General features: G+C 47.6%; 1 protein-coding gene across 1 annotated transcript; it reads left to right on the top strand.

Moving 5' to 3' along the window:
* The first annotated feature begins 132 nt into the window (after positions 1–132).
* On the top strand, positions 133–16,007 carry LOC116953154 (keratin, type I cytoskeletal 19-like). Its single transcript, XM_032973059.2, has 11 exons — positions 133–724; positions 2,423–2,503; positions 3,665–3,747; positions 7,731–7,887; positions 8,072–8,233; positions 9,135–9,260; positions 10,693–10,913; positions 11,911–12,011; positions 12,305–12,326; positions 13,339–13,418; positions 14,570–16,007. The coding sequence occupies exons 1-11, from the start codon at positions 347–349 to the stop codon at positions 14,692–14,694; spliced, it is 1,536 nt and encodes a 511-aa protein (XP_032828950.1). The 5' UTR covers positions 133–346; the 3' UTR covers positions 14,695–16,007.
* Positions 16,008–17,624: the final 1,617 nt, after the last annotated feature.

Raw genomic sequence — 17,624 nt, 5'->3', positions numbered from 1 at the left:
ATTAACAGAGCAGGTGTCACTGCCCTGAGCCCCCAGCGGCTCATGCGACCTGTGCTTGGGAGATAAATTAATGCGAGGCAGGGCGAGCCAATCGGAAGCCGGGGTTTGCTGGCCCACGTTCAACCCACATGTGTGGCGCTCTATATATATCTGGCGAACGGAGCGTTTCACTGCACACCGGAACGTGTCCTGCAGCGTCTGAAGGCCCACCTCGAGGCCCTCCACACCTATCGAATTCACCGCGTCAAGCTCGAACACTCCGCCGGCGAGTTCCCAACTTCGCGATATCCCCAAAGTCGCAACACCGCTCTCTCTCTCTCTCTCGTTCTGCCGAGCTCCTCTCGACATGTCAAGAGCGGCGAGCACGATGTCCACGTCTCGCAAATTTTCCAGCCACTCGCAGAGCGGCGGCGGCCGCAGCGTCGCCCGTAGCAGCGCGGCCAGCGTCTACGGCGGCGCCGGTGGCATCGAGGTGCACTCGGGCGGCGTCTTCATCTACGGCGCCGAGCCGATGCTCGGCCCGGCCAAGGCGGCCTTCTCCTCGTCCTCCTTCTCCTCCATGAGCCTCGGCAGGGGCGGAGGAGGAGGCGGAGGAGGAGCGGGAGGAGGAGGACTGCTGGGCGGCGACGAGAAGCTCGAGATGCAGGACCTCAACACGCGCCTGGAGGAGTACATGGAGAAGGTCCGCTACCTGGAGTCTGTCAACAAAGCCCTGGAGATCAAGGTGAGGGTCCTCTCCCGCGTGCGTGCATGCGGTGTCAGGTGCGATTGAAGGCATCGTGTCTCCAACGCTGAATGAATAACGAAACTATTATAAACCATTTTATTTTAGTTTTACCAGGTAAGGCCCACTGAGCTGTAAGCCGTTTATCAGAAGTAACCTGGCCAAAAATGATATTTCAACGAAGTGGCTTATCATCATGTGAAAATGCATAGCAAGACAAATACTCTCAATGCATGTTTCTAAATGTGGAGGGAAAACCCCGAGGACCCGGTGAAAAAAAAGAGAGAACATGCAAACTCCAAATATACAACAGGCGTCACGGTCGGGATTCAGCACCCGACCTTCTGTATACCGGGCGAGGTAGTTAACATTTCACCATCGTCGCGCCCCAATGAGACAGGGATGGAAAATCCCCCAACGGCCATGCTATGCTCCGATTTCTCAAGAGGACAACCACTACTAGACACCGCACTGAACATCGTTCAAGAGTTTCGTGCCAAGCCACCTCTGGATAAATGCCATTACCTTGCTGTGTCGATCATGTGGGTCGTTGGTATGAATAATAATCGTGATATTAAAGATACAACTAATATTTGATTACACATCCGAAAGCATTGTACAATTGAAAATTATCTTTGAGACAGATTTCCTTCCCAGGAGTTTCAAGGAATCTAAATTCATATATCCAAAATAAAGGACTCGCATATGTGGCTGGAATAGAATATTTTTAACGATTATAATTTGCCAAATCTTGTTCACTCCCATATAAACAGCCCCAATGTGAGTAATATAAATGTTTTTTATCTGCTCTGTATAATTGAGCAGAAAATTGCCGTGTGCGATTTCCGGCATTAAATAGCGCTGTGCATGGTTCAACTCGTTTTAACGCTGCGCCTTTCCCAGAACGCAGCGAAGCAAAATCTAATTTGTGAATGAATGCGTGAGTAAATAGCCTTCGTATGCGTACAGTTTTGTCTGTTTGTGTCAGAGGCAGCTCTGAGTATCGCACGAGTGAAAGAAGCTTTATGCTTTAGTTAAACAAGAAACAAAAGGGAGACTGGTAATTTGATTCTCAGTGTCCCCAGCTCCAATTTGACACCTCCCTGGACTCCCGACTACAAAGGAACCCACGACAATGGCCTCAACTAAGTGCACGTCTCTCGAATGCGAACGTGGCTTTGTGGACGCATGCACGTCGCCGACTCTTTGCATGCGCCGGCAATGCGCGCCTGCCGTCCAGTGACTCGCAGGCGAGGGTTAGTGGATCACACAGCTAGCGTGATGCATCTATATGCCTGCAGGCAGGGGCCACGTGGTGGTACCTGTGTTAGTGGCAGTACAGCAGGGAGGTTTATGACCTTTTTTTAAAGGTATGTGATATATATGGAATTTTCCGTGACAGTGGTTTAATTCCACATGTACAAATTTAAATTTGTATAACATCCAATAGCAATACCCTAAACATTGAGTTTTGAGACCCATTGAAGAGTTCGTGGAAAAGCAAATTAGCGTTGTTGTTACTCCCAAACCCTCAAGAGGACGGTTTTTAAAGTTATTAAGTAACGCTTGCCAGAATTCAAATTACCCGTGCCTTTAAGGTCCATTGGGCAGAGGGGGTGAAGCGTTGCTTGCGTCAACGCGCCCCTATCGGCGCCGCCGGAGGGTCCTCTAGCGCAGCGTGAATGTCACTGTGCCCAGATCAAGGAGTCCCGCGCCAGCAACATCTCCACCACCAACTACGACCCCCTGCTCGTCAACATCGAGGCTCTCATTGAGCAGGTAAGACAGCGGTGCACCCGTGAGCCACACTGCAGCCTCGAAGCTTTGTTGCGGTACTGAGTGGCATCAAGCCTGGTTGAATGTTGACATTCAGTGCTGAGTCAATTAACAGCTGCAGCAGCAGCGTCCACGACAGAGCGGTGGTGGCCAGACCCACTCGCACCTGGTCACCTCTGATTTCCAAGGTTAAATAGTAAAATGCAAAAAAATTAGTTTAGATGTGTAGGCCCAGCTCGATCTGGGTGAGGTTCAAACTAGGTATGATGCCCACCTGCCACTGGTGTAGTGATTCCCAGGCAGGGATTGAACCCATAATTTGCTGTAGCACAGTGTGCTGATGCACCACAAGCTACTTAAGAGTTCAACATTTTACACGGTCCTTGAAAAATACCTGACCTTTTGATGAAGAAACTTAATTGAAATGCAATTTTATTTGACGGACAAGGGCGCGACTTGAAATCCTCCACAGTATGAATTCAATGGTGGTGTCATTATAAGTTATATGTCGGCATATCACGTGTTTGCACATCACGTATTTACACATCGCGTATGAATACATAAAGCACAAGTGCATTCGGGTTATGGAAATTAAAAGGTTCACCACCGAGCCCATCCACAACCAGGCCTATTCCGGCCCCTCATTACCAATCCCTCTTGTTCTGCTGTCATTAAAACCCAGTTCTTCATTTAAAATCATCATCATCATATTCATCCGATGTGCAAAGTTATAATTGCTGTAAAGCGCCTTGATAAAGGTGCTATATGAATCTAGATCAGATGTGGTGTCACTGCAATAAAAAAAATAACCGGCTGTCCATTTTTCAAGTACATTTACACGACGTTGCCGCTGGAGATCCACAAATTGACTTCAATCAAACGGTGACGCACTGCACCTAAGTTTGTGGTTGGTGGTAGATGGGCAGTGGCCGAAGGAAAAGGTGCCCTTGGCGTGCTCTGCCTTTGAAAATAAGAATGCGGTTCAGCTGTGGTTTGGATGCTGATGCAGCCGTCTGGGAAAGGCCAGTTTCAACCGCATGCAAAATACAATATCCATTGTTTGAAACCATCAAAGATAGGTTGCGCCCTGAGCTCTCCCGCGTGACAGCAAATGGTAGCGATTGCATGTAGCGTCATCGTCAAGCCTCCGTTCCTTGTGACCAGATCACAGCTGCGAAGTTGGTGAACGCCCAGATCTCCCTGGAGATCGACAACGCCCGCCTGGCCGCCGATGACTTCAGAACCAAGTGAGTGACGTCCCCGTGTTGAGAGACCGACGGTGGAACTCTCGGGGAGATGGATGTATACATTTAAAATAAATGCCGATCTCCTGACGCGTCGTGCAATTGGCAAATTTTATTGCCATCTAATGACCTTCAACCGCATAACCACCAACCACCACCAGCACCCACAGCACCACTACACCAACATTGTGATTGCAAAACAGCGCAGGGCGAATGGCACAAATCACATTGTCAATTAACGTGGCCACATGGTTGTATAATGTTACAATATCCTCATGCCCTGACCTGGAAATCATGGGCCCAAGTCCAGAGCTGACACAATTCAAGAAATTGCCTAAGCTAATAAATTATCATAAATTTGATTGCGTGAGGGAGAAAATAAAACATTGTATAGCTCATGGAATGTATGCATGTACGTTGAACTTCTTTCGCACCGTACGTAGCTATGCGTGCTAATCGGAGGTGCGGAATTCTTTCAGGATAAACAAAGATTCTGATTCTGATTGTCAAAGTAAAAAAAAGACGTAGAACAATTAATACACTTTCATAATTATGAGAAAGATTACATTCATAACATTCACAGTGAATATAATTAATATTTTTTTTATTTAAAGCTTTCGTGACTGCAGTAATTCATATTCTTAGCTCTTTCGGTAAAGTCACGTTGAAGGGAAACAATACAATTATAAAATATATATAATTATTATTTTATTGTTTCCCTTCAATGTGACTTTGTATATAATTATTATTTTATTGTTTCCCTTCAATTGTCTTCCTGGCAGCTGATTGGCTGGTGCAGTAGAAACAATTATGTCAACAACGAGCAACTTCTGCCGCGCCCATAGATTTGCGATCTCACTGGAACTTGTTCCAAATCAATGTTTTTACGTTTTGTCCTAGGGCATGTCAGACTTTCTGTCCTCGGGAATCGTGGATCGTTTCCGATGACCTGCACCCATCCATAAATGCTGCTCATCAGCCAGGATTTCACAACGGGATTGAACTTTTATTGAAATGTCTGGGACTGAGTGGGCAGTGGCGTAAAGCACAGGATGAACCACTACTTTTTATGATTTTATGAATATTCACCCGGACAAAAACCCTTGAGATGGAAAATATCATTTGCAATGGTGTGCAGGGTGTAACTTGACACATAGCAACCATTCCCCACCACTGTGGCCATTGTATGTACGTATGTTGAACTTTCGCACCGTATGTAGCCAACCGTGCTGATCATTAACAAACACTGCTTAGTAATACACAGGGACCAGCCTGCATTTCCAAACAAGAGCTGCTTGTACAGTGATGCTGTCAATGTATAGCTCATAATGCAATGCTGCCCCAGTGTCTTGGAGGTTTAAATTGAGTTTTAATCAATCGCGATAATTATTGTTTCATAATCATCATCAATTCATCATCGTCGTCATTATTATTTACCAATAATTCTCAGCTCGTCGTCAATCCACTGCTGAATGAAGGCCTCCCCATTCTTTAAGACCGTAATTCACTGCAGCGGTCAGCGCAGAGTTGTTGACAAAGTGGTGGGTGGCCCAGTAACCGTTTTGGATATCACATCATTAGACCTCCTTTGCCAGTACCAAAATATAAGGAGGTCTAATGATGTAGATGCTTACCCCGAGCCCTCATTACTTTGATAGTGCATTGTCTTTGAGCTGTACGCCTTTTGGCGTCCTCTGGTCTCGCACCAATTGGGTCGAGGCTCAAAAGAAAGCCGTCTCTGGTGTGGACCAATCAGTTTCAAGGACAATGCATATATTATCATAGTGTGTTTTTGTTTGCATTTTGACCACAAGTATTGTGGTTAATGCAGACATGATTCCTTGTCAAAGGCTTCAGTTTTGTTGCCAGTAAAAAGGGGAAAACCCCCTATTATTACGCTTAGGATATCACTCGCCACTGATGTTTGCCGCCGCCGGATATTGAACTCAGAAATGGGACTATGTGGCAATGCATCAGTCACGCGAGCGGGCTGCACGTGTTGTTTTTTGATATGTGCAGTTGTCTCAAAACACACTCGTTATAAGTACACTTTTGTTATCAATTTAAGTGCATTTTCCTAACAATTGCAAGTGACAACTACGCAGCCATTTTTTGATATCTCATTTTCAAGCCTTTACACTGTATAATTGGTCTTGCTATGACTCACAACCTTGCAAAATGACTCACAATCTGACCCCCTCTGCCCTCAAGGAAGGCCGTTTCCAAAACATTAAATTTTAAAAGGCAGCGGTCATGGGGACATTGGTTAATCATTTTCAGGTTGTCTTCAGTGCCGATTTCTGTGAGGAGCATTTCCATTCAGAACCCAAAGTTTATTTCTAGAAATGTCTCGCGATAAACGCGGTAGGTTTTTTTAATTATCATTTTCACGGAGAAACAAAGGGGGCGGGGGCGGGGTGGTGCTGCCATGATGCAGTGGTCAGTACCCGGCACTTCTAATCCAGATGTCGCCGGTTCCATTTCTGCTCCTTGCACTGCATTTAAAACAACAATGTGGCGAGTTTCTACCTCTGTCCACCCAGCAGCCTAGCCTAAAGGGGGTGCTCCGCTTTGAGTACGTCGGCAGCTCGTGTGTCGTGGGGAAAAGTGTGGGTACCTCTTCCAAGACGTCTGGTCAGCATGGAAGAGTAGACCAAGCACCCTCTGAAGAGCTTCCTCGAGTGGAGGCCCCTTGCGCCAGCGGTGTCGTGAGCGAGCCGTTGCAGGGCTGCATCTTTACCTTTCAAACTGAGACGCCAGGGCAAGTTTAACCACGTGGCGACTGAGGCCACCGATGAACGGTCACCGGTTCCCGCCTGTCGGAGTTGGGAAACGATTCCGTAAACGACAACTCTGTCCACCGGTTATCGTTCAATCCACGACCTCCACTCGGATGCTTCAGTTCAGTTCATTTCAGTTCATCCATTAGGTACCGCATAGCCCTGTGAGCCAGCCATGCGGCCCTTGGATCGGGTGCGACCGCAACAAAATAAAAACATGAACAAGAAACATTTTAAAGTGACTACGCGCAACAGAAGAAATTCAGGATGCACCCGACCCGTTGTCGGAGACGGACCGAGGAGGGCGAAGCGATGACCCTGTCGCGAGCGGAAGCACCAGCACGCGCTCGTCAATGCTGCTGTCACGTTGCCATCAAGCCGACAGGCAGCCGGCGACCCGCCACCTCTGCATCCAGGACACACGCACACAAAGAAAAAAAACACTCACGCCGACTCTTGTGTGTTTCGCGGGGTGGCTTCGAGTCATTATAAATTGATGACCACCGCCGCCGTAATGTATTACGAACGGTCGTTACGGCCTTTCATAAGGAGAAGTTTCCACGGGCTTATTTCCCTCGGGCACAGGCTCTGCTTTGTTCAGCATGAAAGCTGCCCTCTTTGCCTTGGGGGCCTCGATTTCTCAGATAAGGGGGTGGGGCCCATTCCGGAGGTCCCTTTAGGTACCTCAAGGACAACCCTGCAATTATCTAACCTGTTGTTTGTTTTACAAATCGTTTTATTTCACCGTGTCCATTCTTATTTATTGCTGTTGTGTTTGCATTGATTTATGATTCACTTCAAGACAGCTGTGACGTATTTCGTGGCTTAGATTTTGTATTTTTTTTATTCTCAGCGTCATCATCAGTGTTTTCAATGATAGTCAAACATCTTTAACTCCCCGACCTGTTAATAATGATACATGTATTCTTTAAGTCGTAGGTAACATGGTCTCCACGCCAAAACTAGCACTGGGCATTGCTCATCTCCGTTGGTGGTTCGGAACCAATCGTGATAATTCCACATTTCTATGACAGGCGCACGTCTATCCATATAAGAATGCCATGATTGATTCGCCACAAAGCACTGCTCGGCATTCCTGGAGCGTAACAATCGATTTAATTCAACGAATTAAAAAACCGTCACGCCCGCCTATCCAAACCACCGTGCCCACCCGCTGCGTTTGACCGCCCTGCGTGCGTGGCCCAGGTGGGAGACGGAAATTGTGCTGCGCCAGTCGGTGGAGGGCGACATCGACAACCTGCGGGGCCTCAAGCTGGACTACGAGTCGGAGAGCGGACTGCTGCACTCCCAACTGCAGCTGCTCGCCGAGGAGCTCCTCTACCTCAAGAAGAACCACGCCGAGGTGGGCGACGAGGCCCTCTCGCTGGTGGCGGGCGCCCAGTCTGAGCGAAATGGGGCTTGACGCAAGGAGTGGGGGGCGGGGGGGGGGCGAGACTGTTGCGGTATTGACCGTGGTGGGCGATTTCTGTCCGGTCCGAACGTCATCCCTCCCTCCCTCCCTCCTCCCCGGCTTGTCGGGCGCGCAGGAGATAGCAGCACTGCGCGCGCAGTGCGGTGCCGAGATGAGCGTGGAGGTGGACAGCACCCCGGGCGTCGATCTCAGCAAGATCATTGCGCAGATCCGAGCGCAGTACGAGGAGATGATCAGGAAGAACCAAGAGGAGGCCGAGGCTGCCTTCAAGAAGCAGGTGCCCGTAGAATAACTCGGTTGGCTCGGGTGTCTTTAACGCTGTCATTCGCCTCATTGTCACTCTTCTATCGCTACTGCCGTGGCTGCTGTTCCCATGAACTTCACTCCTTGATACATCCACCCGTGCCGAGGACTTTGTCTATCAGACCGAATGCTTTGTCGCATCCGTTCCGGTGTTCAGCTACCGCACTGCCGGCGGTCACAACAACGCACTCGCCCACTGACTCGGTCACCCCGCTCATCTGCGCCACCACTCGCCACACTCGCGGGTGGTGTTGACTGCTCGTGGTGTTTATTGCTGGCCGCTTGACATTTTTTTTTGGGGGGGGGGGGCTTTCGGGCCTGTGCTCAGCAGATGTGTTGACAGGTGTACAACTACGTAACCAAATAAATCCGCCGCAGAAATCCTGGGGTGAAATCCAGATGTTTAGCTGCCGATGATTGAACCAGACCCTCTACGGTGACGAGAGTTGATGGTCTCAGCCTGGTTTCCAAACATCGCACAAAACAGCTATCATTGAATTCTTTTTTTTTTCCACTGAAGTTGGCTGATTGCAAATGGGTTTGATTAGCATGTGATGAACCCTCTTTGAAAGGCATATAATAACGAGTTGTAATTGACAGTACGAATACCGTCATATAATTGTTTTCTCAAAACAGGTGTTCGACCACTTCAGAACATGATGGTAGTGTTAATAGTCGTATTTTTTTTGTATTGTTTGGTAGATATATGTGTGTACGCTGTGCTGTCGCCTTTAAGTCACACAGCGCACTTGGCACGCCCCCCCCCCCCCCCATGAGCAGCAGCATCCAACACACGCGGAGCGCGACTCCAGCGTAGTGGATGCGACTTGAACACGAGATGGCCCCGCACTCTTTCACCGCGCGCGCGTGAGCAGGCGGAGATGGTGAAGGCGACGGCGTCGCAGGGCCAGGCGGCCCTGAACACCGTCAAGATGGAGAGCAAGGAGGCCCGGCAGTCACTCCAGACGCTCATGCTGGAGCTGGAGATGCTGCGTAGCACGGTGAGAGACCCACGCGAGTTCGCGTCTCTCCCCCCCCCCCTAGCCCAGAGCCACAGCGTCCAAAAAGACAAAAGTCCCCCCCGTATAGCCTTAACAGACTGTAGGGGCAAGTGCTGTTAGCGAGCAGCTATGAAGGCCGGAACGGTACACGAGGGGGTGGGTGGCCAGCACCACGCCCGGCCGTCTTTGTCTCCCCAGTGGCGATGTTTACTACACACCGCACAAGGTACTCATTTGAGGCTGAGTCGACCTAGGGGAGGCCCAGGACCGGTTCAGATAATCGTCACCGACGGTGTTGGCCGTGAGAGGGAATCGAACCCAGGTCGCCGGGTTTGTAGTGCAGCGCGCTAACCACTACACCGCCGCTCTCCTCAGCGTCCACCACCACCATCACCACCATCATCACCATCACCACCATCACCACCAGCAGCAGCAGCTCGCTAGCATACAGCCACACAGCGTGAGCAGAGTGCTCCCTGAGAAATAAACCCGAGACTCACTTGTCACTGAGACTAACCCTGGGTTAAGGCAGTCACTCATTACTCAAATGACCGTTCGATTAATGTTCATGTCCACTGGAGGCCCTGAGCCAGTTTTGTAAATTGCACCCTCCTATGGAGGGAATGGGGGGCAGTGTATTCTTCGGACAACCACTGTTGACATTTGTAAAGTACATCTTATTTCTTAGAGCCCATGGGGATGATGATGATGATGAAATGTATCATTATTGAAAAAATGATTGTGATGACATCTTTAGCAATAAGATATGAAGTTTCACTTGTAACTGTGGCAAACATCAGCAGGAAAAGATCCAGAAATTCAGAATGACAAACGAGGAAGACAGAATAACAACGCCACGTATTTGTTTGGCGTTGTTGCAAACGAAACGTCCCGTATACAATTACTAACTCTGGCTGTGAGAATTGTTAATCAACTCACCGCTGAGCTGAAGCAATACTAATTGGTGCGATGTTAAACTTTGCATGCAACGTGACAGTTAATTCGTTTTTTTTTAAGCTGTGGGGCGGCTGAGATTTGGACGGACAAACTATACGTGGCATAACCCTCCCAAAAATATATATTTAACGAAACGTAATATTGCTCGCGAAAAGTATTAACCATCACCATTATTTTTTCATTTAAAGCTTTCGTGACTGCAGGGATTCATATTCTTGGTTCTTTCGGTAAAATCACGTATAAGGGAAACAATAACATAATACAAATTTAAAACAATAAAATTCTCACGACGTTTCGACTGCAACACAAGCAGTCATCATCGGGTGTGAAAACCACAGCAAGAAAATTTGAATCAAGTGGCGGTTATTTTTAAACGTTAGCACCACGGAGAGCGATTTGACAGTTTGTTCAGACGGACGAGTCCATCTACGTTCGGTAACACGAACGTGCGACGGACCCGCCGTCTCGGCCCCAGAACAAGTCTCTGGAAGATGCGCTGGCCGACACGGAGAACCGCTACGGCCACGAGCTGCAGCTGCTGCAGGCCCAGCTCCAGAAGCTGGAGGCCGAGATCGCTCAGGTGCGGACGGGCGACAACGCGCAGCTGCAGGAATACCAGACCCTGCTCAACGCCAAGATGAAGCTCGAGATGGAGATCGCCACCTACAGGCGCCTGCTGGAGGGAGAGGACAACAGGTGAACGGACGGCTGAGGTTTCTTGACCGTCGTCAGAGTTCGGAGTTTTGTCCATAATGGAGGAGCAGTGCCGGATGAAGCTCGTGCGGGGCCTGTGGAATGATGTTATAAAGGGGGCCCTAAATAAATTAAAAAAACGCGTAAATATTAAAACACTAATGTTTTACTTGTATAGGAAAGTAATTGTATTTTTTCATTTGCTATACAGCCGAATACGACAACTCGCTAACCTTAGACACCCAGTCGTTCGTAAAAGTTGAAGGCAGCATAGTACTATAGTAATAGAGCAAAGTGCAAAATCGCTGCACAGGAATTGATAGCATATGTAGCTACTTTTGCTACTACGATAATCCGGCACTGATATAGGGGTGTATTTTTGGGTTAGTTCGCTTAAATGTAAATGTGTCGTGAAACCCGCCACCACCTGACAGAGCCATAGGTGGCGGGCGGCGGGGGGGGGGGTTATGTAGTGATATAAATTACAATGGCTATACCTCTCCGGTTGGGTTGTGCACCCGGCGAAGCAACATACATAACGTGCATGCATAACGCGCATGGGCGGTGCACGCACATTTTATGTGGTCTTCGTACCTGATTGGCTCACAAGTGACGACATCACCTTTAGCTCTCTAAGACCGAAACGGGGGGGGGGGGGGGCGGTTTCTCCACAACTCTGTGGCTGTCGCCTGATGATGCTGGTTGTTGTAATTACCGGCGACTCGAATTGTGAATGTTGCAGTGGGTTTATTCTCCAACACACAACCGGTGTGCTGTACTAGTAACGAATTGGCATATTTTGTTGACGTGACAAACCTTACTAATTGGCCATGTCGGGTGGTGGCGGGTTTAACGACGCATTTATATTTACGCGATCTAACACAAAAAATGTGGTGAACCTTGCCGACCTTCATATTCGGTGCTTGCTTACAGCACTTACCCCAACAGTCTGTTAAAGTTTACATGGGGAATCTTTGTCTTTGTGTGCGTCTGTTCGCAGGCTGGGTGGAGCTGGTGGAGCCGGTGGAGCCGGTGGAGCCTTTGGCGCTGGTGGTGGAAGTGGTGGTGCTGGTGGAGCGTTTGGAAGCGGATATGGAGGAGGTGAGAACACGGGGGTGCATTGGTTGGCGTGGAACAATTAAACCCCACAAACCGACAGTGAATTGATGAGCAATCAATTTAGGCTCCGATTCAAGATTCAATTTATTTCTTTGTGTCGCATTTGTTACCGCCTCGTTTTGCATTGTTTTTCATTTGTTCCACTCTGTTTGTGTAATCTGGTCCACAATTCACACAAGCCTAAGCATGCCTCTAGTATAACATTGTGCCCACAACCGGTCAATGTTAGTCACGTGTTGTTGACCATGTAACTTGTGCCTATTTCTCATCCGCAGGGTTTAGTTCATCTCAGACTGTGTAAGTATCCAAATGTTTACAAAATTTACGTAATTTTTTTACAAAGCCCATATTGCATGCACATGTGTGCATAGCAGTCAATTATATTCTTGACGTTTATTTGTTTCATTGCTGTTGTTTTTGTCTATGCATTATTTTTTTTTTAAAGGTAAAATTGCTATTATAGCATTGTACCCTATCTTTGTCGACTCGTGTTTCTTTATTTAATGTGTCTGCGTCATCATCATCCCCAATTACCTAACCCCCCCCCCCCTTTGTCTCACCTTTTTCATTAACAAAATTAACCAAAGAATGAATGCATGAATTAGTGACTAATTGGGAGAGCGAGTGGCTCTATGGGAACATTGTGAGTTCAAATCCTAGTTTGGGGTCGACTCAGCCCATCATCGATAAATACGTACTACTTTGTGGGGAAGTCAATTGCGGCTGTCCTATGGACGACTCGTCTTCACCATATGAATGAGGAATTTCCGCCACCGACTCAGGAGCTTTAAGCAGATGATTGACCACCGTCTCCACACACATTCGAGTAGGAATGCACTTGACTTTGACGTTCACATTTCTGAAACCCTCGAGCTGTGAAAAGGAATGCATCGGATACAGAACAGATTATTTAACATATATAAAACAAAAAAATATCTTTTTTCCATATGTTCTAGACAGTGTAGGACATCAGAGGAGAAGGAGTGACCTCCCATTGAGCAGATGTTGGCAAAAAGTAGATGGGTGCCACGGTGGCCAGATGTTAACTATCTCGCCTGGCATGGAGGAGGTCGTGGTTTTTTTCGATCCTGTCCCCGACGCCCGTATCCCCGTGGTCGCGTGGATTTTTCTCCAGGTCCTCCGGTTTTTCCCTCCACATTTAGAAACATGCGTTTAGAGTGTGTGGCTGCTATAAACTTCCACGTGATAAAGCCACTTCGTTGAGCTATCATTTGTGGCCAGGTCGCTTCTGAATAAATAACTACATAGCTCAGAGGTTTAGATGCCTGCATGCATTTCTCTTTTTCAGCTCTTCCTCCGCAAGCAAATTCAATGGCCAAGATGATGACGACGACGATGATGATGACGGCGTTGATGGCACCGTTGCTGGTAAATAAAGCATTTGCATGGCATCCCTCCGCTCGCGACAGCAGAGGAGTTATGACTCCCCCATGGGCAGTCGTTCGGTTTAGAAAAATAAAATATTGCTCATAATACATTTTTTGGGGGGGTTATATCGCGTTAATATAAATGTGTCGTTCAACCCGACACAGCCAATTAGTAAGGTTTGTCAAGTAAACAAAACATGCCAATTCGTAACTAGTTCAGCACACCTGTGTGTTGGAGAGCAAATCGACAATATTTACGAGATCTAACCCAAAAAACCTGTATTATGGACGATGTTGGTCACGAAAGCCTACGCGTTTAAAAGAGATTGCCTCGCGTTTATTATTATTGTTCACTCCCGCTCGTCTCCACGCTGCCCAATCCTCAAATGACACATTGGGGTGTTATTTAAATACACTTTGCATTCGGTAAAACAAATCTAAATACCTTTTTACCACTTGTATTGTGGCTCTGCGGCAAAGCAGGAGGGTCGCAATTGAAAGCTTGCGAGTTCAAATTATGGTTGGCGGTTGACTCGGTCCATCATCCCTCCAGGGTCATTAAAATACGTACCAGTTTGTGGGGAAGTTAACGGTAGCTGTCGCGTCAACGGATTCGCTCCCGTCATAAGCATGTGGAATTTCCGCCACTTGCTCAGGGGCTGTGAATTTTTAATTGTAAGCCTCAATAATCGATATTAATAAATCAATGAACTCCTTAGACTCCTACTTGATAATACAAACCGGACAAAACGCATCTCTTGCATTGCACCACTTTGTAATTTCCTCCTGAACGTTTATTTTGCCGAGATCCACGTGATAAGCATTCCCCGTTAAAACAAAACGCGTCGACTCTTTATCGATTACAACCACGATCGCGCTGCTTATCGCTGACCGTTAGATGTTTTTGGGCCATTGGACCTGTGTGCTGAGCAACTGTGACAAACTGGTGCAGGTGTGTTATAATTCAGTTGGTCTCTAGAATATAATTGAGGATAATTGAGGTTTGATATTGATGTAATTGATGGACAGTGTTGGATGGATGATGATGATGATGATAGGTGATGATAATGGGTGATGATGGGCGATGATGATGATTGATGATGATAATTGGTGGTGATGATGATGATGGGTGATGATGATGTATTCTCAAAGGTGGTGTGGGGGTCATGCAAAAGAGAAGTAAGAAGAAGATTGTGAAGATCATCACGCAGACGATCGTAGATGGCAAGGTGGTCGATCAGGATGAGAATGTCCAGGAAAGTGAGATGGTTGAATGATGGGGACATTCCACTCCTCCCACGATGCTCCATCAAATACACAATGGCCCCAAAGTTACTACCCGAACGACGACACCTCTAATACAAGCACGTGTTCCAAGTCATCACCGGTGTTCATTCATTGACCGGACCGCCCCCACCCTCCTCCTCCTCTCGGTGTCTTTGGGAAGCTGAGATTAACTTAAGGGCTGGGAACTGGAGTTCATAGAACTACACATTAAGTTTGACTTCCAACATGGTTCACTTCATCATCAGTACATGTTTACGAAGGGAAATTAAACAGACTGAAAACCGAACTTAAAATTGTTTTACAGTAAAAATGAAACAAACTGCAGGCAATTTCCGCTTCAAACTTAGTCAGTGCATCATAAACCACCGTTTGAAACTTTAAAAACCGCTCTTTGAAAAAGCGATGGGAAATTTAAAATTGTCATCGCCAGGGAGATGTTTTAACATCTTAGCAGTGCATGACCCAGAGACTGGCCGATTATATTTCAATATGGGAACCCACCTCAGCAGTACCCTTCAATGTACTACTATAATGAGCCAAGAATGTCTGTGTGTCCCGCGCGTGACGTCACTCCACGTCGACCAGCCCCCCTCATTAATAATCATGAACAGGTTACATCCTCTACATGGACCCCCCCCCCCTCCATTAATAATAATTAGCGGGTGATGTCACTCTACATGGGGGGGGGCGAGGCGCTTCCTCCCCCCTCCTCAGCGTCAACTTACAACCCTCACTACAAAGGCAGAACCCTCACGTAACGCGATTGAGACGTAGAACTAAAAAGGACGTCATTATGAACAAGGGATTATAACCTTTAAATGAAAAAAGTCTGCGTCACCGTGGCCTTACAAATTGCACACGAATGTCTGATTTTCGCTTGCAAGTATCTGATTTACTGCAATACGCCCGTCCTTGGACGAGCAAAAGGCGAGTCATAAATAAGCAGACACCTGCGCTTCCTTCACCTATCCATCCCTCGACGTATTTTTAACACATTCTTGTCAGCCGCACGGCCTCATGGGAGTTCATCATTTCTGCAGAATTTATTCAAAGCAACGAGCAGGCTCCGAAGAGTCACGTAACATTGGCATTTACTATTTTTTTGCTTAAATGCTTTCCTCTTGCCTTTTTTTCAACGCAGAATGAAATGTTTGGTGTTTTGAGAGCTTTGCATCTTTTTTTGTTTCCTTTCGGTGAAATTTTTCAAATTATTACGGGTTTCATACGGTGATTGGAAGGTCTCGGGGAATTTCTGTAAAAGGGTTTTTTCATGGGAATATTTTAATAAACATAACAATCAACATTTTCTTCGTACTATTGTTGTTTTTTTATTGAGAAGCGTTTTCATTTTTATTTTTGATATGAACGAGTGAAAACCCTACATTTAATGTGGGTTTTCCCACCCTATTCCTGCCAAGTTGTTTTTGATGTAGTAGAGTTTTGATTTTGGCCTGTAGATTGTGCCGATGACCGCCGCTGCTTCCTTGCTGTTTTATTCGTGAGTGGATGCACAAAATCGACTGCCATGGAGTGCCTCTATCCAAGTGTGATATTTCTACACGCGATGAAAACGCAGTGCGAGGATTCGGCCTCTGTGTTTGGGTGGCAGGAACTGAATCGTCCCCAAAACCTTGCGGTACCGTGATGAACTTTATAACAATAGACTACTGCACAGTTTGGTTCTATTCGGTGAAGTCACGTAGGTAGCTACGTGACTTTACCGAATAGAACCAAAGAGTGTGAATTCTTGCAGTCACGAAAGCTTCAAATCTAGAATATACTGCACAGTTGTTGAAGGCCTAGACTGACTGAGAAATATGTCTGGAGTTGGCCTGTGGAGAAGGTGGTCACACTCCGCATGTTCCCAAGTTGAAGCTCACGTGGCAGATGAAAATAAAATAATTACACACCGCTGGATTGTGGTTCAACAACATCATTTCGCTGGCGGATAATAAACTCCTATGGAATTAACCAAAAGGCAATCAAGGTTAATGCCTTAAAGGTACCGTTCCCAGCGTCTGCCAAGAGCAAAGACGTGCCAACGTGGGCTTTCCGAAGCGTAATGGGATGGCGTGGCGAGACGCGGCGAAGTGGGCGAAGGCCAGCCCAGCCCGCCCTCCACACGACAGCCAGCAACATTACACAACGCCACACCTGACGCTCGCGTTGTAAACAAACTCAGAATGCCACTTAATTTCCTTTTGTGCCGTTCGACGGTGTTTTTTTTGCCAAACCACAGATTACAACGAGTGAGCATCACCCACGCGTCAGTCAAACGTGCGAACGCCCCTCCAGCACGTCACCGCGATGTGAGCGCTCATTCTCCTTCCCTCCCGCCGTCCCCGATCACCCTCCGGGTTTACTCGCTGCCTCACGAGCCCCCAAACCCCTCCGGGCGCACAGCCTCCCCGCTGCGCCCTTCGCCACCACCCACAAGCCCGGTCCCTCGGACCCGGCGGGACGCAAATTGCACAACAGGGGAGGCGTAATTGGCAGTATATTGAAAAGGGGAGAGACCCACGCCCGGTATTAGGTTACCGGAGGCCACCGCTTCCTTGATGACCGGCGGGCTAACCAAGCGGAGAATGTTATTGGAAAATCGGTGAACCGTGGGTGATGAGGCCCGGTGCTGGGCCGCGCCAGTGGAGTCTTCCCGGGAATCTAATTCAATAATATAATGAAAACCTGTCGAATGGCAAAAGTGGGGGTTCACAGCCATGATCAAAGGCATACATGGGAAGATCGTGGAAGATGCTCTTTGTCACTTTGGGAACTTGTTACCTATGTCCCTTGCATGGGTTTAAACACGCGGGGACGTGTATTATTGTCCGGTACTTAAAAAGGACATGATCAGGCCAGGCGGTACTGCTTGTGGGGTGGTTGCGAGTTAGAAATTAACCCACTTGCTGGGCTAAGCCAG

The sequence above is a fragment of the Petromyzon marinus genome, chromosome 50, assembly GCF_048934315.1.
Source record: "Petromyzon marinus isolate PM22_M1 ecotype Great Lakes invasive population chromosome 50, UKy_Petmar_22M1.pri1.0, whole genome shotgun sequence".
Lineage (NCBI taxonomy): Eukaryota > Metazoa > Chordata > Hyperoartia > Petromyzontiformes > Petromyzontidae > Petromyzon > Petromyzon marinus.
The sequence above is the reverse complement of the archived record's forward strand: the minus strand, read 5'-3'. Positions and strand labels throughout refer to the sequence as shown.

Excerpts from the sequence above, each read along its gene's own strand:
- LOC116953154 (XM_032973059.2), top strand. The coding sequence starts at position 347 with ATGTCAAGAGCGGCGAGCACGATGTCCACGTCTCGCAAATTTTCCAGC. Across the intron at positions 2,504-3,664 it reads TCGAGGCTCTCATTGAGCAG|ATCACAGCTGCGAAGTTGGT; the intron begins GTAAGACAGCGG and ends CCTTGTGACCAG. Across the intron at positions 3,748-7,730 it reads GCCGATGACTTCAGAACCAA|GTGGGAGACGGAAATTGTGC; the intron begins GTGAGTGACGTC and ends TGCGTGGCCCAG.